General features: G+C 46.4%; 1 protein-coding gene across 2 annotated transcripts in view; it reads left to right on the top strand.

Moving 5' to 3' along the window:
* Positions 1-26,282, top strand: part of LOC119174512 (telomerase-binding protein EST1A-like) — an 89,490-nt gene that overhangs the window by 19,198 nt on the left and 44,010 nt on the right. The window contains exons 9-15 of one of the 2 annotated variants that reach the window (XM_037425454.2): positions 2,401-2,462; positions 12,676-12,821; positions 14,342-14,633; positions 17,811-17,908; positions 18,324-18,427; positions 20,677-20,847; positions 23,923-24,135. In XM_037425454.2, coding sequence (XP_037281351.2) covers positions 2,401-2,462; positions 12,676-12,821; positions 14,342-14,633; positions 17,811-17,908; positions 18,324-18,427; positions 20,677-20,847; positions 23,923-24,135 — 1,086 coding nt within the window. The remainder of the gene's footprint in view (positions 1-2,400; positions 2,463-12,675; positions 12,822-14,341; positions 14,634-17,810; positions 17,909-18,323; positions 18,428-20,676; positions 20,848-23,922; positions 24,136-26,282) is intronic. The other variant, XM_075889561.1, reaches the window with a different exon arrangement.

Here is a 26,282-nt window from a genome sequence, read left to right on the forward strand (position 1 = left end):
AGCAACACGCAAGCTGTCGAGAAAGTTTCTAGTCTAAATGCCTTGTTTTTCGTGTTATTGGGGCCGGGGGTTGACCAGGATCCCACTGCTGCCACCAGTTATTGAAACTGGGTGTGATCATGGACGCCACCGCAGCTATTCGTTGTCGAGGTGTTGGGATTTCGCCGTTACCAACACCGAGGGACTAGGGAGGGAAACGCTGAGCATGAAGAGACTGATGAGGAAAACTGTACAGAGGTTTATTCTACATATTTACCGTATATACTCACATAATGATCGTACTTTTTTTTTTTTTTTCAAAAATATTGACTCCAACTTCAGGGTGCGATCATTACACGGGGTAAATTTTCCGTGAAAAAATATTCTGAGCACTGAAAATGCAAAAAAGTCGCTGATCACAATTCTTACGGTAGCTATCATGAACATAACCAAAAATTAGGGCTTACCTTTGTAATAAAATGCACGCATTACGCAGGAGCTACATGCATGGCACACTGCCCTTTTGTTTTTTACCTCTCTGACCCCCAACGTTACTGGCGTCAGTGTCGTCGCCGAACGATTACCCGTCGGAACCGGCAGTGTCTTCACTGTCCCACAGAGGGTCATCTTCTGTTCCGTCGAGCGCGTTTGCAATGCCAGCGACAGTCCATTTCGCCAAATGAAGCATGTCGTCCAGCTGGAACTGGCCCGGAAGTCCTTTGTGGCTATTTCCAGCCTCCGAGAAACTAATGTCTAATGGCTCTGCATAACCGTCCTCGCGCATGTCCTTCACGTATTCGAGGAGTGCCTTTTCAATGTCAGGGAACTTGCCAGATTTGGGTCCGCGGAAAGCCTGTCGTGTGCTGTTAGTAGCCATGAGCATGTCGTGCTGTATTTTCCAATATCGGATCCATTTTTCGTGGACGCCAAAATGTCTGCCGGCAGCGCGGTTGTCGTGCTCTAGCGCGTAGTCAAGCGCCTTCAGCTTGAACGCGGCAGTAAAGCTCGCATACCGCCCTATGGTGAAACGTCGCTTCAACAGACGATCACAAAGCACAAAAAAAAAAGTGGTTTGGAAAAAAAAAACATTGCTGCGGAATGAACACACGTTGACCAACAGGTGGCCGCCGCTCTTAACAGTGCGGGATGTCAAAACAAACATGGCGGCTGACGGAGCGAAGCCACCGCATTTTTTTTTCTTTTTTGCTTCAGTTATGGAGATTGTGAGTACTTCACGCTCGTCAAAACAGTTTCTTCTATCTAAATAAGGAGTGCTTTCATTTAAATCAGTAAATTTACGGCATTAGCATAGTGATGCCCGCTTTCAGATCACAGAAATAATGATGGGCACGTTCAGCTTGACTTGGAACATGACATGTCGATGCGGCAAGTTCAGGGTGCGATAATTACACGGGGAAAAAGAAAGTCGAATAAAGACGACAAAATTTAGGGGTGCCATCATTATGCGATCGCGATCATTACGCAAGTAAATACGGTACAAGGGAGCATTTCTCGCCACAAGACGAACATCTGGATGATGATGTCGATCCACATCATGACGATCTCATCGAAGACTCTCTCAGGAGGACACTGCTGCTGGTTATCAAGTCTTTTTCTCCCTCACCCTTAGATGGGGGGAATGGGTTTAAAATTCTCTGTCCTACCACCACACACACATCACTCCCGACCGTACCGGCCACACACGACCTGGGCAACGTCCTTGACAGGGCCGTAGCAACCAAACTTCCCCTCTGGCGCCAGGTTGTCTCTTCCTCGGAATGATGATGCCACTTGGTGCTGGGCCACACACGCTCGCACTGCCTGAAGCATCAAAGGAACCCCGCTCACCACGCTCAATCTGCAGAGCTGAAGGTCATTCATGCTGTCGCCGTCATCTCTTCCAGGAGGCTGTCTCGACCAAAACAATTTCGGTCGTCGTTGTACACTTTGTGGCGCGGCGTCGCAACTACATGCCCCTCGCTCCCAGGTCGGGAGGACAATACTCGTATTTGGACGGCTGTCAGCAGGCCCACTTCCTTTCGGCAACTAGTTCACAGAACCCCGAACACCCATTTATGCTTGGCTCAAGCGCTGATCCTAACAGTGTGTATGTATACTTGCTATTCCTAGTCAGGTTACATGTCTTTCGCACCCTGAAGGCTCACATATGTTGTGGGACAAGCTGGTAGGATGGTTAGTCTAGGCGTAGAGTGCCATCCACTTTACAGTGCTTGTGGTGTTGTTCAAATAAATACAGGGGACATCCTGTTGTTGTAGTCCGAGAGAGGGCACCAGGTGTCAATGAGTTTTCATTCTGGGGGGGGGTTCCTCTCTTATTCTTTATGCTATACGTATTTAATTAAAAGCTTACACTGAGTAAATTGTGAACGCTCTTATTGTTACACTTTTATGCTTTTGCAGCTCAACAAACGGTACGTCTTAAGCTTCCTGCATGTCCACGGCAAGCTCTTCACCAAGGTTGGGTAAGTGCAAACTGCGAATTTCGCAAAGTTTTTGGTTATGAAAATTGCGGGTGATACAACTATTCGCACTTCTCTTTGAGATTTGTATCGGCGAGATCGTACTGCATTATCAGGGGCACATTAAAGAAAACTTGGTGGGACCGAGAAAATGTGTTTCATTTCACAAAAGTTAGTTCTGTGTAATGGGAGATGAACAGGGGTGTGGTAGTATTGAAGTACTAATTCAATCATATTAGAGGCAGTTGTTCTGTTTAAGCAGCAGTTCAGTTTAAGGTACTGTTTTTGTTTACAGAGAGTCTTCTGCATAACAGAAGTAGTAGTTCCAATGAACTTTTTCCTACTACTGGGAAAATGGTTGTTTTTTGTAGGTTGCACGAAATCGGTTTTTCTAAAGGAAATGCTGATACTAATATTTGGTGTACAGTGGACTCCCAATGAACGAAACTCGCTTAGACGAAAATGCCTCATTAATGGAACTAAACGGGCTCATATGGCTGGATTTTTATGTGTTGTGCAGTAAAATTCATCGGTTAATCGAAACAGTGCCTATTGGTCACCTACGGTCAAAACAACACAAACTCTAAACACGGCATAGACTCGCTCAAGCCAAAGGTGGTCTCACAACTATGGCAACATCTTGAGATCGAGACAAGCCAATCCAGTAGCCATTCTCGCTTGGGGCTCTAAGAGCCGAGTCGACGAGTCAATTGTGCGTTAGGCCTATTAGTGCGGCTAAGTGCGGTGAATCACGGTGTTATTTCAGCCCTATGGAAAGGAAGCGGCCGCACCATGCACTTTCGTTTGGAAAAAAGCTGCAAATTCTTCAGGAGCTCGGTCGAAGCCGCCTGCCCAAGATGTAGGTGGCGAAAAAATACATCCTGAAAATTGACGCTGTCGCGGATCTGAAAAGATAGAGAAAAGATTGAAGGCACTGTTAAGAATGCGACCTTTACATCTAAACAGATGCGGACGACGTCTTATGAACTACTAGAAAAGATTCTTTTTCTGTGGTTCAAGCATGCACGGAGTTCCAATTTGCCCGTAAGCGGATCTATTCTCAAGCAGAAAGGTCGAGAGATCGCCATGCAAGTGGGTGTTCAGAACTTTGTCCTAAGCAACGGATGGCTCAGTCGCTTCAAAACACGCCATGGCCTAGTCTTCAAAGCAATCTCAAGTGAGAGTGGCGCAGTAAACAGGGACATTTGCACCGATTGGCAACAGGGGCGGCTTAAAGGAGCACTGACATCAGATTTAGTCATGCCAAGATTTTTGCGTGAGCGAGTAGCTATAGCCCCGTAGCAGCGATTCGCGATGTAAAGCGCAACTGAGGGCTGAATAGCTATCACTTTTATTGATTTATATCACTGGTATCTCACACTATTCAAAACGGCTAGCAATCCCGCCATTTTTAGCGCTGGGAGCACCAGCAGTGGCGCTACCTTGCGGTCACCACGAGATCACGCCACAGCTGACATTTTCTCCACAGAAAAGAGTGACGCCAGGCTCAGCTTTTCGCAAACATTTCATCTGCTAGGCGGACACATTCAGTCGTGCCTTGTCACCTGCATTGCTGTCGTCGCCGTACAAAGTGTCGACTCGGGTTCAATACGATAGTCCAGAGCTTGGAATCTCTGCAATTCGCGACGTCACGAATTATTTTTGCTTCGATCGACCTTTTTAAGAACAATGATTCTGAAATGGACGCCGTTCCAAGCAGCACTGCAGAGGTGCCCGGGGATGCACGCTTCAGTCACGTTCGCTCGTGTGTCTCAGCTATATTGGTGTGTTTTGGCGTGTAAAGCATTCAGGTATACGCAGAGGGGTCATTGCAATATAGCTATCGTGAGTGAGCATCAGCAAAGAAATAGAATATGTTTCCTGTTTGCAAGGTTCTTTTTTGCACCGCCAGATGGCCCCACCTATCCAGCCTCTCGTGGTTAACACAGTATTACCACATTTATGGGGACGCAAAGTCTACAGATGAACTAAAATTCAACGATACCTGCGTGTTACTTGTTAGCGATGATATCTACTATACGCTGCTCCACTTTTGATAGCTTGTGGTTGTGTTGATGTGCAACACATACGTGATATGAAATGACACCCTCATTGCGCTTTTTCCGTGCTTCGAACTAGACGACTGCAACGCACCTGCCACCCGCAACGATTCCCCGACATGCTGATCGACAAGCACACGTTTAATCATGCTCTTTTCTTTCGCCGTTTTTTTTTTTTTTTTTTAAAGAAGGTTTTTATTTTGATAATTTCACGAAATCATTCCAACCAGTGCGACGAAGATCACACGCGACAAGCGAGTGCGTTTCTGCACTTGGGTGCCAGTCCGCACCACGATAAGAACAGTCGGATCGTACATGTCATCGCTACTAGGACATCGTCACTCAGGATGGTATTTGTGGAATGTATCACACCGAACACGTAGCACTAGTGCCTATGTCGCAGGGCAGTCTATTTTTCGTTTTTTCTCCTTAGCTTTTCTACGCTGTTTGACATCGAATTGAAATAACTTTCATGCGATGGAGGCCGTTCAAGTTTGGCCAAGAAGACCTATGCATACAAAGTGATCGAATGATGGGCACATCTCGTTCTTGAAATTCGATTTTAGTGCTACTTTAAGGGGAGATGCGGGTCGAAAAGTTTTTTTCAAAATTACTGGCTTTTTATTTTTGTCTGTTTTGATGAGATTAGTAACTCTACTGTTAAGGAAAAAAATACAGGTCGAGACTTAACTGGAAACGCTTTAAAATTGCATCTAAAGAGCGCAGGGTGCCTGTTAAAAGGTCCAAAGTGTGCAGTCTTCAAGCACCTTGCCGCCGATAATGCGTCGCCGCTCGCCATTGTAGATCGCATGAGCCAAAGAGTCGAGCCTGACTTTTCAAATAAAAACAGTTTCCCTTGCTGATGCAGCGCAAAAAATAATTAAAAAAGGGCACGCTCCTGCACGTTTTTCGAGCGCCGCCAATGGCGTATCACGTGGTACGGATCGGGGACCTCCATTGGCCACTGCGCGCCAGTATGTGCTGTGAAGCCTATTTGCGGGGTCCATGTTTTGTCGAGAAGCGCAGCTGAGCAATGCTTTTCTCATGTAATTATCTCCGTTATGAATGAAAAAAGCGATTGCTCGCAAGTGAAAGCTGTTGTGCGGTACACTCTGTAGGAACAGGCTACGAACAGCTGGTGCGAGTTACGGCTGTTGTTGGCTTGCAAAGGCCAATGCATCAAAAGTCATTCACACCCGTCAGCCGGAAAGTTCATGATGCGGCAATGAATGACGTCAGCGCCAATCTTGTGAGGTCTAAAGAGCTCGCAGTGAGGGAACTTAGCAGGGACGACATCGCCATTATGTACGACGGTATGTGGCACAAACATGGCCCCAAAAAGGCATGACACTGGACTTAGTTTGAATTTCGCAGTCCTGTCGAACTTCTTCCTACCTTGCAGTTCACACATGGCTCTGCCAGATAGAGCGGATTAGGAAAATCAAGGGATCCACATTGTTTCAAAGGCGTTCGACAACTGCCCGTTGTGTACCATGGGAACAGAAGAGCATGGATGACCATGGCCACTTTTGAAAACTGGCTTCGGGAGGAAGACGCAAGATTTACGAGGCAAGGCAGGAAGGTTGTCTTCATCGTGGATAATTGCCCAGTCAGGTTCAAGGACTCCAGCCCCGCCGCGGTGGTCTAGTGGCTAAAGTACTCGGCTGCTGACCCGCAGGTCGCGGGTTCGATTCCCGGCTGCGGCCGCTGCATTTCCGGTGGAGGCGGAAATGTTGTAGGCCCGTGTACTCAGATTTGGGTGCACGTTCAAGAACCCCAGGTGGTCAAAATTTTCGGAGCCCTCCATTACGGCGTCTCTCATAATCAAATGGTGGTTTTGGGACGTTAAACCCCACAAATCAATCAATCAGGTTCAAGGGCTCCAAGCCATCACTCTGGAGTTCTTGCCAGCCAATGCAACGACAGTGATCCAGCCGATGGATCAAGGGGTTATTCAGAACATTAAAGTTCATTACCGCAGACAATTGCTTCATCAAATGCTGCTTAAAGCAGGCAGCAGGAAATGCTAGAGCATAAATTTATTGGCAGCCATGCACATTTTGGTTTGTGCTTGGGAGCAAGTAAAGGCAACGACAATACACAAATGTTTTCACCGTGCTGACTTTCAAGTGCAAGAAAGCAGTACCTGATGAAGGAGAAAGCCCTGCTGATGCCGACATTGAGACAATATTCAGTCAAGTCGTGCCCTCTGCCCCTTTCACGCTGCAAGACTACGAATCAGTTGAGATAAAAATGTTCGTACCTGTCGTGAAGAGACTGTTGAGGAAATGATTGCCAAAGTGCAAGATTAGGATCAACCTTCCAGCAATGAATGTAATGACTATACTGCCAGTGCAGTGGTGCCACCAGGCCAATCAGCTAAAGAGGCTGTTGAACTTTTGTAGCACTATTTTGATCATTAGACTTGTCCAGAATTTCTAGCTACTTTGTCAGGCATGGGTGCGTACCTTGTGAAAAAAACAACTCAAGCTTGCCAAACAAACCACTCTCACTCCTTTTTTTTTTCTACTCATCCTCATGAGCAAGGTGAGGTTTGTGCAATTTGAATAAATGTCTTGGTTCACTAAATAAGTGTACTTTCCTTAAATGAAACTTCTGATAAATGAAACAGTTTTATGGATCCCCTTCGAGTTTCAATTAAGGGGGGAGGCTACCCTGGAGACCGAACTTTTTTATTTTTTAAGATATCTGGATGAAACTTTCAGGGGTTGTTCACTACAATAAAACTAGCACAACTGCTAAGTTTCACGAAGCTGTGTTTCTTAGTTCCAGAGTTAATGAGGTTTAACTGGGTGCTTCACATGGGTGCCTGAGGAAGAGTCGTGAGAAATCCCAGGACATAGTAGAAAGCTGAAATTCATTGTGGTCATTCCTTGATAGCTATCCCAGGGCGCTACAAAGCCGTTTTTTTTAATTTCGCCCCCCAGAAATTTTCAAGCAACTTTGAATTTGATGTAACCAGTACTGACCAGATTCATCAAAAATTAATTGTTTATTATAAATTAACAGCACCAATTTTCAAAAAAAGGAGCTTGTTACGCCCTTGCAAGGTCATTCAGGAACAGAATAAAAAAAACGGCACACAAATCTGATGAATGGTTTTCGAGTTCTTGCTTTCCTCAGCACCACAACTAGCAAAAAAATCCGTTCTGAGAAAACAGGCCGAGAAAGTTCAAAACATGTGTTTTCTTCAAAATGCTCCAGCACAGTAGCTAGAAGTGTCCTGGCGCATTCTTTTCTTCTTTTGCCTGGCCTCCATCTTCTCTTGGTGTCTTTTAGAATTCTTTTTTAGGCGTAAAGTGTCTTTTTCACGAGCTCGCTGGATGGCCAGATGACCTGGTTGAAGTCCAATGGAGTCCGATATCACTTGGGTTGCTTTGCAGCAGCCGGCATTGTAGCGCAGCACTGCTTCATGCAGTGCTGTTTCTACCGCGATCAAGGATGAATGTTGTTCCTTCGGCATCAGAGACCACAGAATGGAGTGGAAGGATTCTGATGCATTTCGCGTCTTCGCTCCCAGGCAGCGCTGAAGAAGCGACTTTTGTGACAGTCTTTCGTAGATGGGCAGCATAGCTGCAGCGACATAGTCCGGTAGGCTGTGTTTATGTTTTGGCTGCGGCTCACGCTTTGCCTCTGCATCTCTATGGCGGCACCACGATTGAGCCCCCTCTGGGCAAAGTTCATGGTGAGGGTCCTGGTCAGTCGATGTGACGTGGTGATACGTTGCCATCACTGCACGCTGCATGGCTGTTAGGTCAGTTGAATTGTTTCTCAGGGCCCAACCATAATATCCTGTCAGCTTTTCAATGAGGGCTTTAGTCAGCTTCCCCTTCCCACTCAGTGGCTTATCACTTTTCTGCACAATGTTTCGAAGAGCACTTCCAATCCTTTTCTGAACATGGTTCAGACATTCTTCTTTTACAATTGGCACTAGCCCATACACATTCTCTTCTGTGAGGGCAGCGAAGGTACGGCTGTCTCCGTCGGACACAAGAGTGGTGTACCGCAGGCCATGCTTGGATACAGACCGCCCAAAGAGAGTCAAGCCTGCCTCCACTTCCATGCTTCCCGATTTTGCGTCTGTGTTTTTCTGGCAAATGTGGTGCTTCTGCCAGCTTTCGTATGCTGCATCTCCAGGTTTGGGCCCTGTTTGGCATCCAAGGCAGTGGTTTGAAAGAACTACAGCATCCAAGATGACACCTGTAAAGAAGTCAATTACCGATCCCACTCCGATGTGTGATGTGTGACCCCGCTTATGCCATGTGCCATCGTACACTACAGTGATGTCCTTGCAGAAGCTGGGGTCCATTTCTTTATATGTTTTGATCACTGCTGTGGCAGAATCAGCATAAAACTTCTCCAAAGCGGTGGCCTCTGGCTTTCTGAACGTCTCTTTCAAGTGCTTTTGAAACGTCTTGTGGTGAAGACCTCTGTAAGAGACGTTCATGGCAGCCCAAAAGTCATTAAGAGCTGTTTGCCCCTTGCCTATTTGCTTTATAGCCATTATGGCGCGGACATTTACATCGAAGGCCTGCGTGTCCTTTTTGCGGGGTGATGTCCATAATTTATCGACGGTGCCACAAGAGGCGCACACGACTTCAAGTTTTGTTGCAAGTCCAAGCTTGGTGCTGTCTCGGACAGTCATAGCACCTTTCAAACATTCTTTGCACACTGTGCGGCTGAGCACGACGTTAAAGATGTTCATTTGAACGAGCGAAAAATGTTCGCCCTCACTTGTCACTGCAGGTGCAAGAGCCGGCTGCATCAGTTGAAATTTCTTCTGCGTCGCCGGCGTAGACTCGAGTTCAGCGCGAACGGCATCACGACGTTTCGCATTCGCATCGATTTCTTCCTTCGTTAGGAAACGCGTCCGCAGATGAAGCGACGGTCCACTCACGCTCGACGGCGGCACCGATTCAGACGAAGTGCTGGGTCCGGCGATATCAGAAGCACTCGGTGTCACGCTCGATGGCACCGATTCAGACGAAGTGCTGGGTCCGGCGATATCAGAAGCACTCGGTGTCACACTGGATGGCATCGATTCGGAGCACGTGTCGAGCCCGGCGATCTCGGAAACACTCGGTGCATTTGCGGCTCCAGCCACACTCGATGTGTCGGATTCTCGACTGGCGACAGCCAACAACACAGTTCCGTCGCTGCAAGCGTCTACGCAGTCGGCACCCGCAGCAGAATAGCGGAATTTCGATAATCGTACAAGCCGCATAGCGCGCCTCCGCGCACCGGACTTCCGCACTGACTTCGGCTTCGTTGCCGGCATCGCCCGCAACAACAAAGACGAAAGGCACAGAACTAGTGCAAAAAGAAAAAGAGCGGCTCGTAAGCAGACGTCTGTCGAGGCGGACGGAGCAGAAAGCAACAACGAAGCGAGCGCGCTGGACGCGCCATCGAGAGGAGCGACCGCCCCCCAGCCAATGGCAGGCACGCTTTCTCCCGCGAGATATGAATGCGCTGCTCTAGCCAATCAGCGCTCCGCATCGCATCGCGGGAAAACGCCAGCAGCGTCTCAACCGTGCTGCCGACGCCATTTTGCAAGGCGGCGAACGAGAGAGAAAGAATTCACGGTCAAAACAACACCAAGATGGCGCGGGACGACCGCATGGTCCGGGAATGGCGCGCGCGCGAAGTTTGGTTTGATTTCGGGATTTGCGCCTGTTTTCCACGCCACGGCGGCCTCGAAAATAGTATTTTTTTTGCACTTTGCGGTTGAATTAGGTGCTGATAATTACAGAATAGGTAGTTTATGAGACATACAACCCAAAAATGTGGTTTTTCAAAAACCGACTTTTTCGCGATTTTTCGGTTTGCAAGGGCCGCGTCCCCCCTTAAAAGGAGTCCACTGTAATACACAAATGAGAACAGAACAAATTAACTTTTTTTGCACAGAACTTTTATTAATGAGATGTATGCCATGCAAGTGATCTACCGTATACACGCGTGTAAGGGCCGCATCCCGTCTTTAAGAAGCACATATTAAAAAAAAAGTTGCGCGTAAGGGCCGCATCCGCACTTTCCTTGACCCCTACCTATTCAAAATGCGCGCGCGATTGTGAGCTACTAGGCGTTGTCAGTAGATAGCGTTAGAGAATGCAATTATCATCATCGCTACATAATACGTCATTAGAATAATTTGTTGGTTTTCTTCATGGTAATATGTTCATGAAGTTGGCTAAAAATTTCAAGTTTTTTCAGTAGTGTTTATACACCCACCAACTAAAGGTTAAAGCGGGATTTTATCTTTAACTTCTGACACTTCTATACAAGCGCGCTATCCATATCGACATTAGCATCACCAACTTTGTTATTTGTGCGTTGTTGGGTCATTGTGCTGTTCAGCCCGCCGTGTGCTCGAGTTTTGCGCACTGTTGAATAACTCTGAGACTCTAGCTAGTTTTCTGCGGTACGTTTACGTTTTGGCACAATGGGCAAGCAGCTGAATAGCTATACAGCTGGCTCTAAGTTGAATGTAATCGAGTTTGCTCTCGGGCACGGAAAATGGGCCGCCGGCAGAAAATTCGACGTTGGTGCGCTCGGAAGAAAGCCTTGCAGAACACCAACATCAAAAAGCGCGCTTTCCGAGGAAAACGGTGCAAGTATTGTGATTTGGAAGAGGAGCTGCTCCGCTATGTGACTGAGGTGCGGAACGATGGTTTTGCGCTCACTACGGACATGCTGCGCATGGAGGCACTAGCCTTGGCACGTGCGCAAAATATATTGGCCGGGGATTTCAAGGCTAGTGCTGGTAGGGTGCGAAGGTTTCTGAAAAGGAAGAGGTTCTCTTTTCGGCGAAGGACCACGCTGTGCCAGGGGCTGCCAGAAGACTATACCAACAAGGTGCTTAGTTTTCACATGCATGTCATCGGCCTGCGCCATCAGCACAATTATCTGTTGTCGCAAATAGTGAATGCTGATCAAACTTCTGTGTGGTTTGACTCTTCCGAGAACTACACAGTCGAAGTAAAAGGCAAGAAGAGTGTCGCCGTGCGGACCACCGGCGCCGAGCGCCAACGCTGCACCGTGATGCTTTGTGTGACCGCAGACGGGCGGAAGCTACCCCCGTACGTTGTTTTGAAAAGGAAAAGAATTCCCAACGAAGTTTTCCCCAAGGGCATCATAGTTAGAGCCCAAGAGAAGGGATGGATGAACGATTATTTGGTGCTTGCCTCGGTGAAAAGTTTTTGGCAGAACAGACAGGGAGCTTTGTTGGCCGAACATTCACTTTTAGTGTTGGATAGTTTCCGCGGCCACCTTACCAATAAGGTGAAGGAGCAGCTGCGCCATGTCGGCACAGACATGGCCGTGATTCCGGGTGGCCTCACAGGAATGTTGCAACCATCGGATGTGAGCGTGAATCGACCGTTCAAAGTTGAATTCCGAAGGCTCTACACGGAATGGATGGCAACCGGCAACCATGAGCTGACGCCGACCGGACGGCTGGAGAGGGCACCGCTTGCTACTGTTCTCGGTTGGGTATTGTCGGCGTGGAGCTCAGTGTCGACGGACATTGTGTCCCGAAGTTTTAATGTCACTGGGATATCCAACAGCCTGGATGGCACTAAAGATGACTGTTTGTGGAATGATGGTGCTCCACAACACACCATCTCGGACTCCGAGTTAGAGGACTCGACGAGTGACGACGATTAAGCGCACACGCGGCATACTGCAATAAACGCTCTTGTTCACTAACTGGTACGTTGTTTTTAGTTCACCAAAAAAAAAAAGTTCCATCTATGGGCCGCACCCTGAAAATTGGCCCTCATTTCCTGAAAAAGAAAGTGCGGCCCTTACACGCGTTTATGCGGTAAATTGCCAGATTCCTGGTATTCTCATAGCAATGTGCTGCTAAATTATATTAGTGTTGTACTGATGTAGAACTTTAACCACATGTGTGAAAAAATCCCTTCTTGGGGCATAGAAATACTTGTGCAATGACAAAACTTTGTTTCGTTTGTTGTTTCAAAATAAAATGTCGCTTTTAAACGGCTTGACCATGCTGCTTTCGACGAATTGGTGGCCTTGCTGCTACATCCGTGGTGTGCAAGAAAGTGCGAGTTATGCGTAAACTTTTTCGCTGGGTAGCCTTCTTTTACAATCTTTTGGTGTCTCTCTACATGCAGTATGGAAACATTCTCCGAGACGGCTCGCCGGATGCTGATGGAGTTTCGGTGCCTACTCCAAAGGACTCCGGCTGCTGTCACCAATAGCCGGCACCTGCAGCTCCTTGCAATCAACATGTTCACCGTAGCGAACACATGCTTAAAAGGCGAGTTTCATGGTCGAATACCTTGATATCCTGCACGCGGACTCACTTGCTGAAAAGGCTGTCTTTTTAATTTAGTAAGACCCGTCTCTTCCCACAGACAAAGCTGCTATTGTTTAGTTTCAAAGCTACTGCTGAATCTCGCTTGCCTCCCGGTAGAAAGCAGTATTGTCCCTGAGCCTAGTGTGTCACGTTTTATAGGAAACAGCCCTGGTTGCCTAGCTTATCTGCAGAACTTTTTTGGAGAGCGATATTGCTGTGGGTGTTTTGTCTCTCCGTGGCTCTGTGCTTGGAGTTAAGGTGGGTAGGCTACCCTGGAAACCGAACTCTTATTTTTTAAGATATCTGGATGAAAATTTCAGGGTATGTTCCCTACACTAAAGCTAGAGCAACCACAATGTTTCATAAAGTTGTGTCCTGTAGTTCCAGAGTTATTGAGGTTTAACTGGGTTCTACTGGGCTGTTCACGTGGGTGCCTGAGGAAAAGTCGTGAGAAATGTCGGAACATGGTGGAAAGCTGAAATTCATTGTGGTCATTCTTTCATAGATATCCCAGGGTGCTACAAAGCCTTTTTATTTTTATTTTCACTCCCAAAAAATTTTCAACAGGTTTGAACTTGATGTATATAGTAATTACCAGATTAATCAAAACTTAAATGTTTATTACGTTACACCAATTTACATAAAAAAGGAAGTAAGCTTGTTCCAGCCCAGCAAAGCCATTCAAAATCAGAATGAAAAAACGGTACAAAAATCTGAATAATGTTCTTTGAGTTTTAGTTTTTCTCGGCACCACAACTAGCAAAAAAAATATCCATTCTGAGAAAACGGGCCTAGAAAGTTCAGCACTTGCATTTTCTTTAGAAAGCTCCAGCAAGATAGCTAGAATTGCCTTGACTAACTGTTTTCTTCTTTCGCCTTGTCTCCATCTTCTTTTGATGTCGTTTATAATTTATTCTTCGGCGTAAAGCATCGGAAGTGCCGAGTCCGGGGATCTCGGAAACATTCGGTGTCACACTCGATAGTGCCAATTCGGAGCACGTGTTGATTCTGACATTCTCGGAAACACTCAATGCATTTGCGGCTCCAGCCACACTCGATGTATGTTCTTCAGCTCTACTTGTTGTGTAAAGTGATGGTGCAGAGTGCATGCGTGTTCTGTTTGTTGCCGGATTTTTCATTTTCATGCTTACTTTTGGATGCTCCAAAAGTAATTTTCCCACATACCTGTTGTGCTGGCCTCATTGCCACCTGGCCTTCGGTCTCGTTCCCCGGTGCAAATCTGCAAAAATGTACAGATCAATGTGTTTAGTGTGTTCCTCAGCTCTGTGCAGCGTTTTTTATGGCTGTTGTGATTCTTTTCTTCCTATTAGCGAAGCCGTCGATTTCATCTTCCCTCAGAGCTGTCGCCGTACAATCGCTCATTGATTTTTTTTTTTTTTTTCGTCATTGCATGTGACCACCAGTCGTTCCACTTGGTCAATCCACTGCACCGAACTTATTTTCCTTTCTGTGTGCTTCAGACCGCAACATGGAGCCAGACTGCCGGTCACTGCTCCAGGAGCAGAGCCTGCAGGTGGCACTCGCCCATGTGGCCATTGTTTTGGAACGAGCCATGCAGTTGCTGCAGCAGAGCGTGCCCTCCCCTTCATCCTCGACCTCATCCTCACCTGGCGGATCCTCCTCCCCGTCTCGCCTGTCCCTTTCGGACGAGCTCGCCGAGCTGCTGCCCACCCTGAAACTGTGGACTGACTGGATGTCCTGCCAGAAGCGGCTCTGGATTCCCCCTCCTACACCCTGTGACTACAACACCAGGTGCGTGCTCCCGGCTGCTGCCATTGCTTGCATGCTCTGTCCATGTCAAATCGATTTCGTGAAAGCCAGCAAGGGGGCTGAAGTCTCATACGCTCGTCCACACCAACAAAGCTCTGAAGTAAATAGTAAATACAGTCTTAACGCCTTTAAATAAGACACTGATGTAACAGACGATTGGATATGAGAGACACCAGTATGCTGAGAGTTCATAAGAAAATGTATACCTGGTACCTTGCTTGTAAGCGATACATTATAAAAATTGCTTCCTTGTGCATGTCTCTTATCAACGAGTTCGAAACGAGTTATGAACGAGAAAGAAACCGCTTTTATGTTGATTAAGAATTTGTCCTGGTTTGGGATTCGAACACCAGGCCACCGCTGTCTCGCTCTCTCAGCTGAGGTGACCGAGAAACTAGCGAGTTGCAACACAATGAATATTAAGAGGGGGACTAGAATACCAAAAAATGTCCAGAAAATCTATTTTGAGGAAAGCGCATTTTATGCATGTGTGTACCTCCTAAGCACCTGCCCCTGAAAGATTACTGTTAGCAATTTGGCCCTTGGAATGTGATAAAACTTTTTTTAAGGCACCAGAAGTGCCACAAAATGCATTCAACAGGCAACACTTGTTCATACAATCGAATCTCATTAATTCGAACTTCCAGTTAATTTGAACTCATGATGAGGTCCCATCAAAGCTATGTGTATTCCAATGAGCGAAAATGCCCAGTAATTTGAACGCACAAGCACTTGCGATGGTTAATTCGAACGTACCGCACTCCGAAAATGCTCTCAGCACCCCGCCCAATCCTGCGGCGGCACCTGGGACACCTCAACGCTGCACGCGAAGGAAAGAAAAGGCTGCGGTGGAATGTTTACTCTCTCTCAAATGACGATCTGCGGCGTGCCCATGTCACGCTTCTCCCTTTTCCGTCCCTGCCACGTGAAGACGCTTCTCCTTCCAACGCCGCGCGTGAAGATAGAGAGGAAAAAAAAAGCTGTCGTGGAGTGTTGGTTTTCTTGCTGATGTCAATTTGCTTTTTTTCGCGTGGAGACTCTCCTCCTTTCTAAGGCACTGCGCCGTGCTCCCAACCGGGCTGCAGAAATTACTGCACTTACTCGATTCTACCGCGCCCTCGATTGTAACGCGCACCCGATTTTCACGACGGAAAAAAAAAAGGTGAGACATCGATTGCAGCGCGCACTCATTTTTCTGGCTGGCCCGCACGATCACACCACTCGAAAAATTAACTCCTTTCGGGAGCGTCTTCCATTTAAATAAAAGGTACGGGGGAAGCTTGTGCCCATCTGACGTGTAACAGAGCATTGCCATCACTGTAGTTTTACCGTGGACCGATGTCAGCACGCGAACTTGCTTCGCCCCTTTCTTCTCGACGGTTGTGGTGCCAGGCATGTCGAAGTAAAGCGTCTGATCGGCATTCCCGATTTGCCCAAGCAGGTAGCCGCTGTTGTGCCGCAAGTTTAGGACGAACCTCTGAAAACTGTGAATTTTTCCATCGTACTCCTCCGCAAAACTTTTTGCATATGCCCGTTCACTTTCGGAGGGAAAAGCCTTTCCTCTTCATAAAGTTAGTTAGCCAGCACCTGCTCGCTTTAAACTGGCTCCGCATTAGCCCTTTTTCTAAGGCTAACTGCATAGCCCGCACTTGGAGCAGTTCTGTCGTCATGGGCCGCTGTGCCGCTCGCTGCTAGAGCACATACTCGCCGAGCAGCTCTTCAATTTGCGAAAACCGACCCTGCTGTGGTCCCTTAAAGCCTTTGCATGAAGCTTTGCTGTCGACAATCTTCTGCTTTTGTTTCGCCAGTCCTGCACGCACGTTTCAGTAACTCCGAATGACCGCGATGCGGCCCGATTTCCGTCCGTTTCTGCACACGCGATGACTTTTCTTTTAAAAGTGGCATCGTGGTGCACTCGAGTTTTTGGAGTCGGCCCTTCCATGCCGTCGATGCAACTGCACTACGAGATGACGAACTCCTCAGCACACGTACGAAGTGCACCACATGCAAAACACATAGGCAGAAATGGCCGACGTGCCATGCCGACACACGTAGGGGGCGGCCATTTTGAAAATGCCGCTGGCAATAGAATGACCGCATTCATTTTTTTTTTTTTCGTACTCGTTTCTAACGCGCATGCGATTTATGAACTCGCTTAACCGTAAAAAAGGTGCGCGTTAGATTAGAGCATTTACGGTAGGTGCCTTCTTCCTCTTCTAACCACTACCATCACCACCTCCTTTCTCGTCATGTGCTGGCCGCTACGCAGTCGTTGTTGTCATCGTCGTTAGAGAGTGTCGGCGCTGGACATTTCGGCGCGCAACTTTTCTTGCCAGGAGAATGCTAAAGCCGAAGGAGAAATGCTTTGCAAGCTGCGTGTGATATTGACTCGCCGCAAGGCAAACGTGCAGACGCGCATAACGGATTACCTACTTCAATTAATTACATGTCCTGTGATTTGTGAATAAATGTAAGTCTTCTGAAACTTCCCCCTCGTGTATTGCCTCAATGCACATGTGCCACTGCATGGAGATCCCTCCATGTATTAAGCTTTCATCAATTCGAACTTCTTTTAATCCGAACAAACTTTCGAGCCCCTCCGAGTTCGAATTATCGAGATTTGACTACTTCTTGCTGACGTCACATGTGCAGCAGCTGGGTGATCGCTGCCATCTTGGACTTCTTTGAAAGCTGCCTTCTTGATGCGCATTTTGTGAGGTTTCAGAGGGGCGTCACTCTGGCAGAATGGCCGCTATTAGTGCAGGACGGTGGCTATCTGGCCTAATTTTTTTTTTCATATGTAAATACAGTTGAACTTTTCTATAATGATTAAAGTTGCGAGGCGGGCTTATTGGTATGCCAAAGTTGAATAAAATAGTAGCACAAGGTTATAGGACACTAGAAGAACACGAAGACAGGGCTATACTTCCAACAAATGGCTTATTTTTGTGCACTCGTATCGATCATTAAAGCTTTATTAGTGAAAATTTAGCAAGAGCCTACGTGGTTCTTTGTTACCAGCATGTTTCATGATTTTGTCTGGATCTCCTTCACATTTATTGACAGGAGAAACTTCTTGTAGGTACTATTGCTGTGTGTTTATTTTGGCAGTTGAATGCAATGGCGTTTTTTCTCTTCATTTTTTCTTCGTGATGTTAGTGTGAAAGGCAGTGTTTGGACAATGCTAGCAGACCTGCTGACAGTCCTGCGAAAGTTGAACTTTGGTGACGTCAAGTTTTTCAAGGAGCCCGCAGAAGGTGAGAATATATCTCTGGCTTATCATATGTGGCTGTGTATCGGTCCGCTCTTTCAGAAAGTTTTATTAAGTTAACCGTGCACATTGACGTTATACGTACTGTCGGAAACAAGAACAAGGGAATGCCTCTCGGCTAGCCCTAACTTGTTCGCATTTCAGTTGTCCACAACTGTACGACTGTAAATATTTGAGACTTGTTTTCACTAACCTATTTGCACAGCAGCAATAGTCTAGAGGCTTGAAATGTCTAGAAATGCCAGGCTGATAATTTGAGAAAATAGTTTTGTGTAGCTTAGGATTGGACCGTGATAAATTGCTTACATGGGCCGTCAAGTGGCACAACACAATTTATTTTTCACTTCCGCTGCTGCTCTGGAAGGGAGCCTAGAACCTTTTGCCTCTTCTCTGCTTCGTAGATCGTGAGCTGGTGACATTACCTGAGGATACCACCTTGGCCAGCTTTGTTCCCCTGCTGGGAGCTCCCCAGGAAGCTTTCTATGTCCAGATGCCGTGCGATCGGGTAAGTTTCATCGTTTTGTCACCCAAGATAATCCCAACACCGTGCAAAAGCACATTGTCAGGCTTCTCGTTGTGGAATAAGTTGCTACAGCCAGATCTCTGCAGTAGTGAGGTCCCGGCAGGAGAAAGTTGGCAGCACAGCGAAGTATCATCTGTGTATCCGGCAAATGGCCGCAGTGTTCAGGGCATTTCATATCTCGTGACTTTAAAACATCTGTAGATTTCTCATCTGTCATCTTTAGAGGTGAGTTATGAGCAACAGCTTTGAACTGATAAAGGACAAGTCAGAATTCGGTGATATTGTACTGGAACAGTATTAAACTAAGACCACTACCACCCCCCCCCTCTTCATATTATTTTCTGTGCTTTCTGTGTGGCTGTAATAAAAGGACGATAATTAGCACAAGAGCATGAGAAAAAAAAAATGAGGTCAGAAATAGCGCTACTTTCGAGCAGTCTTTAATGCCGAAAAACTTGCTTAAAGTAGAGATTTGTGCCTTCAGGTGATGTTGCTCGAAATGCATATTATTGTTTTCTTCAATAAAGGTTTTCGTAAGCTGGCGCTCCTGCTATTCTTGTTCCCTCTCACAGTCCAACCCCTTTGATGCAGTGATACACTGATACAGTCAAAACTCGTTAATGTGTACCCGCTTTAAGGGTAGTTGCGACGTGTCCCCGACCGAGTCTCATAAAGACTAATGCAGTCCCCGACTTAAGCCGTAGTGTTCAGCTTATGCCTACCTGTTAGTGCATACTAACTGCATACCAAGATAACTTTTTGCGCCACAAAATTTCACTGCACCGCTGAACTTGCAGATGCCGCAATGTGCTGTGAACGGCTTTTCGTCATGTTGATAAGTGCGGAGATTAGCCGATAAGTTATTCCAACTCTCGCGCGATTGCGGTGATGACATATTGCGAGTAACCATCTGGGGAAAAAACTAAAGTGGTGGTGACCACCGACAAGCTCGCTGGTGTGACTAATCGCCGACGAAAAGCCTTATCACAGTAAGCATCACCGGTTATCTGCTTGGGCACGCGTGTGGCGTAGCGTCACTTTAGGCCTATTGCACGCTTTTAGTAGGCGACTACCTGAACGCGCTGGGCAGCCGATCGCTGCTGCTTCATTGTGCGGGACCTTGTTCAGCGCACACCATTTTACAGAAACACAAGCAGCTCGCTGACGCGAACTTTAGGGCTACAGGTCGCGGGCATAGAGAAACATTGCTGTGTTATGCTGTATTATGCCAACACGCGTCCGTACAGCAAGCATTGCTCTGTTGTAATCATGCTGCACAATTTTATACAGCAACAGCCCAAACGTTGCAAGGACTGCTAGAGCATTGCAGAGGTAGCACAGCCTCTGCATTGGATGCGGAAAGCTCTTCGTCGCCGCATTAACCCAGCAGGGTACTTGCCGCATCGGCAGTCACGGTGTGTACCGAGTGAACAAAGCCGTGCACGCAATTAGCCATGCAGAACACGATTTGACTCTCTGTGACCGTACCGCGTTTAAGAAATGAAAACTGTATCATTTTTCGCGTAGAAGCAGACCGCACAGCAACTGTATCACGGACAGCCGATTGTGTCTGTTCTGTCTCTGTACCATGCTGCATATCCTGAATTCCTCAGTAGTTTCGAAAAGCTCACCGACATCGCCACTGCATGCTAACGGGCGGTTGTGTGAGAGTCAGCAGCTTTTCTGCACTTTGGCAAAAAGAGAGAAACGGTGTTGCGGTGGGCACTTTAAGCAATATTTCCCGTGGCACTGAGTTTCTTCCTTTGTTGGCGGCGATGGCTCATGTCAGGAGATGAAAACTTGTAGCTGGTGGTTAATGCGGAGTGCGTAGTTATGCCGCCGTCTCCGGCATGTACGTATTAAGAGGGTTTCGCTGTATAAGAGACAAATTGGTATAAGGGACACTAGTGGGCCTATAGTAAAATAATAAGATGCTTACAAGGTACTGTGCTTATAATAGGCATAAGAGACACTAGTGTGCCTATAGTAAAATACGGGTCGATAATAAGATGCTTACAAGGTACCGTGCTTATAATAGGTAGGAATGGCTGCCTGAAGCATGCCTCTTATAAAGGGATTCAACTGTACTCATCTTTCCTTTACCATGGTGTACCAAAAGGCTATTGCTGGTAGATTGTTTTCAAAATGAAAAATTCAGGGTCTCGTAGTGTAGTGGCTGCTTTGCCGTCTTCCATGCCATATCTTCTAAGTTTTGTGTCCTACTTTTGCAGGAGCGAGCTCGCAACTGCCTCCGAATCAACCGAATCCAGTTCTTTGGGGACTACCTGTGTGGCATCTCGCCGCCGTACCTAGAGTTCAATGTGGAACGCAAGCGCTTTGTCTCACTCATCTCTGTCTCCGACACGGAGTCTGACTCGGAGAAGGAACTGACCTACGATTCTGTAAGTGCGCCAAGCACTGGTGTAAACCATCTCTTTCGTGCTTCTTAGCGGTCATTCGTCTGTGATATGTAGTTGTGGCCCAAAAACATCGTCACGTTGGTGGACAGTGCTTTCTTGCAAGATATGTGCCCCTAACCTGCTGATTACCTGCAACATGTGTCAAAGTACCTGATTTGCTCTGGTCGCTATTAGCTACTATTACTATGTCAAAGAGAAGGAATGCACAAAGAATGCAACTTGCTGAACCACCATGCTTTGGTCAAGTCGTACCATTAATGTACACATGAAGAGCAAGGAACAACCCTGTGCCTCCTGCTATAACAGTGAGAAAATTGTAGATGTTTTAAGAATAATTGAGAGGGCTATATCAAGTGTAATCCAGTAATGCCTCACTCTGTATAGAAACCTCGTCATTTCCGCAAGAATATATATATATATATATATATATATATATATATATATATATATATATATTTACATATATTTATATATATTTTAATCATCTCGAAGTTTTGCTTATTTTACTGGCAGCCTAATGAATCTGCCTGTTTAGCAAACTGTGTTTCGAAAAATAGTGAACTGGTTCCCAGTGAGTTACATTGTAAGAAATCAAATGGAGAGGACATCATGATTTTTATATTTAATTAATTCTAGCCACTTTTAATTACTCCAATCTGCTCAATATGTCCTATTGGCGTGTGTTTTAACCTTTTTTTAATTTCTTGATTGTTTTTTTTTTTTTTTTGGTAGCTATCACAAGGCAATTGATTTATCGCTATGAGTGGCCTCATCTATTCAGCATATGAAAGAGTAGGATCACCAGGTGCGAAGTAGCCAGAGTAACTAGTTGGGAGCCTTGTCAAGCTCTTGTACATACGTAGATTTGCGTCTTGCTCTTCATGTTGCATACCGAACCTGTATACAAATCATGAAATAAAATTGTAACCTTTGTTCTCTTCTTAAAGTTGTTCAGTACATGATATGTCACGGTGAGGCTTAGCTTGGATTGTGTGTGACTGAACACCTCCGGCATGACAGTTAAGCCTCAATCTAATGAAATCTATGACATTACAAACTATATTTATGTCTCCCAATTTCAGATCTATTGAGACCCAATTTTTTTACAGTGTTTGTCTCATAATTTAGTGGACTAACTTACCGTATTTGCTCGCGTAATGAACCCACTCAAATAATGAATTCACCCCCCACCTTGGTCCTTGAACAAAAAAAAAAAGCTTTTTAAATGTATTTGTTCTTTTATTTCGGTATGATAGCCAGTGCCATTGACAATCGAAACAATGTTAAATCAAGCCATTATATCTCAAAATAACAACGCAATAAAAGTCGGAACAGAGTTTAGCAACCGTGCTGAACAATTGCGAGCAGCGCAAGCGCGTGCGATGTCCATCAAATTTTAAAAGTCTCGTTCTTGCAGCAGAGCACCATCTGTTGAATGCAAGGGAAACCTCTTTGCTGATAACGCCACACAAGGCACAGCAGCATAAAAACAAAGCATGTGGCTTCTGAGTGCCCGTCATTTTGGTTGGAGGCCATGCAACAGCCAACGGCACGTCGTGCACTCACAACGTCTACCGCAACGTTTATGCACCGATATTCGGCGCTGCGATTTTGTTTTCGGGTTTGTCGTTGTGAACTAAGTTGGGACAGCTGCTGCGCAGGGCGCGCTCGGCTGCTACACTAGCCACACAGCTAGTGTACAAACAGCATGCGCTGGAACATGGGAGATGAGCGCCTTGACGACACTTTGGCGTCGATCCGTGTGCTTTCGTTATGGGAGGAAACGGAAAGAGCTTGCGGATACAGAAAAACATTTGTCGCGCATTTCACAGGCCAAAACAAGCAAAGCCGTCACTCGAAGTTTTTATTGTTATAAAGAAAGGCGGGTTTATTACGCAAGTAAATACGGTAGTTTGCATCGCAGTTTTGATTGGATGAAATCATTGCCCATCGCATACCTACACCTGGGCCCTCTTTGAGAGAAATTGGCCGTCAGAAAGCATCTCTCCTGCAAGTGACTTTTTGTATGGAAGAGTTTTTCACTGGGCTGCAAAAAACAGCTGTGCGAACTAAATAGAGTGCACCTCTGGGCTGTCATTTGTTCTGTAATAAAGTTTAGTGTGATCACGAGCTTGAGGAATGATTGACACCACACTGTGCAACAAGAGGGCTTGCGAATACTTATTCCGGAAGCCCGCAAATCAAATATGGTGACTTAGGTGCAATGCCTGCATAGATGAACAATAGAAATGGCAGTTAACTGAACAGAATGAAATCCATCTTTCTCACATAAACATTAATTGTACCCCTCAACCAGTGATGGGAGGGATGCCATGGTGGGTTACAAGTAAGGGTGTGTAAATACAGTCGAGCCCACATATAACGGCCCCACTTAAAACGAACTTTCGCCTAAAACGAACAATATCGGCGTGACCGTGACAATATACATTGGTTCAATGGCACAAAATCGCAATTACAACGAACGTCTCCGAGCGCCGCTGATCGGTTAGAGGGAACGGAGTCAGCGCTTTGCCGACTTCCCAGGCAACCATTTTCGACCACCGATCAGGCATCGACGAGGTGCCCATACACTCTTGTACGCCGACCCTGCCCCCGTGACCCTTTAGTTGCCGCTCTGCCCGACCCATGAAAGAAAGCTGTTTACTTCTTCCATGCCCTGACTGCTTTTCGTTACGCACCCCTCCGTCCTTTGTATCGTTCTTGTTTTAGTGTGTGAAATGCAGTACTGTAGTTGTTTTTCATGCCACTACTTAAAATACCACAGATACAAACCTGACGTCTTATTTTTAAAAAGTAATGGTAGTGGCACATTTGAGCATCGTGTCTGTTGCACGAAGGGCACAAAATTGCTTCATGGTGCTGCCGCCGAACTAGCTTCTTTCTAGGAGCCTGAGTGCAGGGTTTCCATGCTCCCTGCCATTGCGGTAGTGTGGGAACTGCACTGCAGCATATTGACTCGTACAACCCTCACGGGAATTCGCAAACACAGCTGCAAATTCATTTTCCGAAGCCCACTGTCTCGCCTTTGTTGTCTAGGGATATGGGGAGGTGGAAAACACTGGCTCGACAAGCGCGTGCCTGACGCGGTTGCAGTCTGAAGAAGAGCTGGAGTTGGGCGATTCGCTGGATGACCAGGACGCACCTCTCAAGTCTGAGGAGGAGGAGAACGAGATCCAAAAGTTGCGGACCAAGAAGGAGGAGCTGCGGAAGGCGAAGGAGCAGCACGACCGCCAGCAATCCTGCGTCCATGTGAGTTGGAGTCTTCTTTTCATTGTTGCACTTTGATGGCACCGAATGAACACTAGTACAATCAAACCCCTTAAAGAAAGCTTCAATAAATAGAATATTTTCTATATCGAATTATCTATATGCAGAGCTATTTTGTTATCCACTTAAGGTTCAGCGTATCCAGCTTTAACTGCATAACGAAGCAGCACGTAGCAAGAAGAAGAATTTGCTTATGGTTATGGTACTTCATGTGAAATTTTATTGCAGCTCTAAAGCATTTTCATTTTGTGATGTATTTTCCGGCGCAAAAGACAATCTGTCTCCTCTGGAGTGTTAAAAATAGAGTGAAGCACAGCGACGGCTTCGCTAACCTAGAGATTGCAAGAGTGAGTTCATGGGTGCGATTCACAGCAGTCTCACTGCTGGCAAGCCTCCCAAGCAATGCATGCTACGCTAGTGCCATCTGTTGTCACGTGTGGCATTCTGCTTTCCTCCTTCACTTTTCTTCACACCTTCTGTGTTTCCTTTCATCTTTAGTTGTGTTAGTAATGGATGAAAAAAAAAATTGGTAGATCACAGGTACAGTGGGAAATCTGTGATATGGGAAGCACGAATAAGGAAGGTTGATATGTCAATTTAATGTCAGCACAATGTTACAAGGGGGACGTAAATTATGCTGTACATCATTTCCATGTCATGATTACCATGTTTGCGCCTGGCAGTGATGTTCCCCGTCCCTTCACATCACGGAATACCAAAATTGGTATATGTGAAGCTAGCGAAACGGCCGCGAGCACGTCATGAGTGTAGCAGGTTGTGATGTTTTACGTGACATGCATATCATGATTATCATGTTTAGACGTGTCATTTACCAAAAATTACTCGAATCTAACGCGCACCTTATTTCCGGTTATGCGAGTTCATAAATCGCATGTGCGTTAGAATCGAGTACGAAAAAAAATGAATACGGTCATTCTATTGCCATCGGCATTTCCAACATGGTCGCCCTCTATGTGCGTTGGCATGGCACGTCGGCCATTTCTGCCTATGTGTTTCCCCTGTGCGGCACCTTGTACGTGTGCTGAGAAGTTCGTCATCTTGTAGCGCATTAGCATCGACGACATGGAAGGGCCATCTCCAAAAACTCGAGTGCACCATGATGCCGCTTTTAAAAGAAAAGTCATCGCGTGTGCAGAAACGGGCGGAAATCGGGCCGCATCGTGGTCGTTCGGAGTTCCCGAAACGTGCGTGTGGGACTGGCGGAAACATAAGCAGAAGATTGTCGACAGCAAAGCTTCACGCAAAGGCTTCAGTGGACTACAGCAGGGTCGGTTTCCGCAAATTAAAGAGCTGCTCGGCGAGTATGTGCTTGAGCAGCGAGCGGCACAGCGGCCCGTGACGATAGAACTGCTCCAAGTGCGGCCTATACAATTAGCCTTAAAAAAAGGTCTAACGCAGAGCCAGTTTAAAGCAAGCAGGTGATGGCTAACTAACTTTATGAAGAAGAAAGGCTTTTCCTTCCGAAGGTGAACGAGCATATGCCAAAAGTTTTGCAGAGGAGTACGATGAAAAGCTCCACAGTTTTCAGAGGTTCGTCCTAAACTTGTGGTACAACAATAGCTACCTGCTTGGGCAAATCGGGAATGCCGATCAGACGCATCTTTATTTCGACATGCCTGGCACCACAACCGTCGCAAGTTCACGTGCTGACGTCAGTCCACGATAAAACTACACTGACGGCAATGCTCTGTTACACGTCAGATGGGCACAAGCTTCCCCCGTACCTCATATTTAAATGGAAGACGCTCCCGAAAGGAGTCGTTTTTTTCAAGTGGTGTGATCGTGCGGGCCAGCAAGAAAAATTGGTGCGTGTTGCAATCGATGTCTTACTTTTTTTTGTTCGTCGTGGAAATCGGGTGCGCGTTACAATTGAGGGCGCGGTAGAATCGAGTAAATACAGTACGTGATTTCAACGTTAGAGTCTGTCGCATATTTTCGCCATGCAGTCATGTCATATACCAGTTTTGCAATATGTCATGTGAATGAAACCATTGCAAGAGCAGCAAGACCAAGAAATGTAAATCATGAAATTCATGACTTACATGCCATGATTTTCATGTTATGATTAGTCAGTTATGCTCCTCATAGTCATGTTATGGCATAGCAAT

The sequence above is a fragment of the Rhipicephalus microplus genome, chromosome 3 (genome assembly GCF_043290135.1).
Source record: "Rhipicephalus microplus isolate Deutch F79 chromosome 3, USDA_Rmic, whole genome shotgun sequence".
Classification (NCBI taxonomy): Eukaryota; Metazoa; Arthropoda; class Arachnida; order Ixodida; family Ixodidae; genus Rhipicephalus; species Rhipicephalus microplus.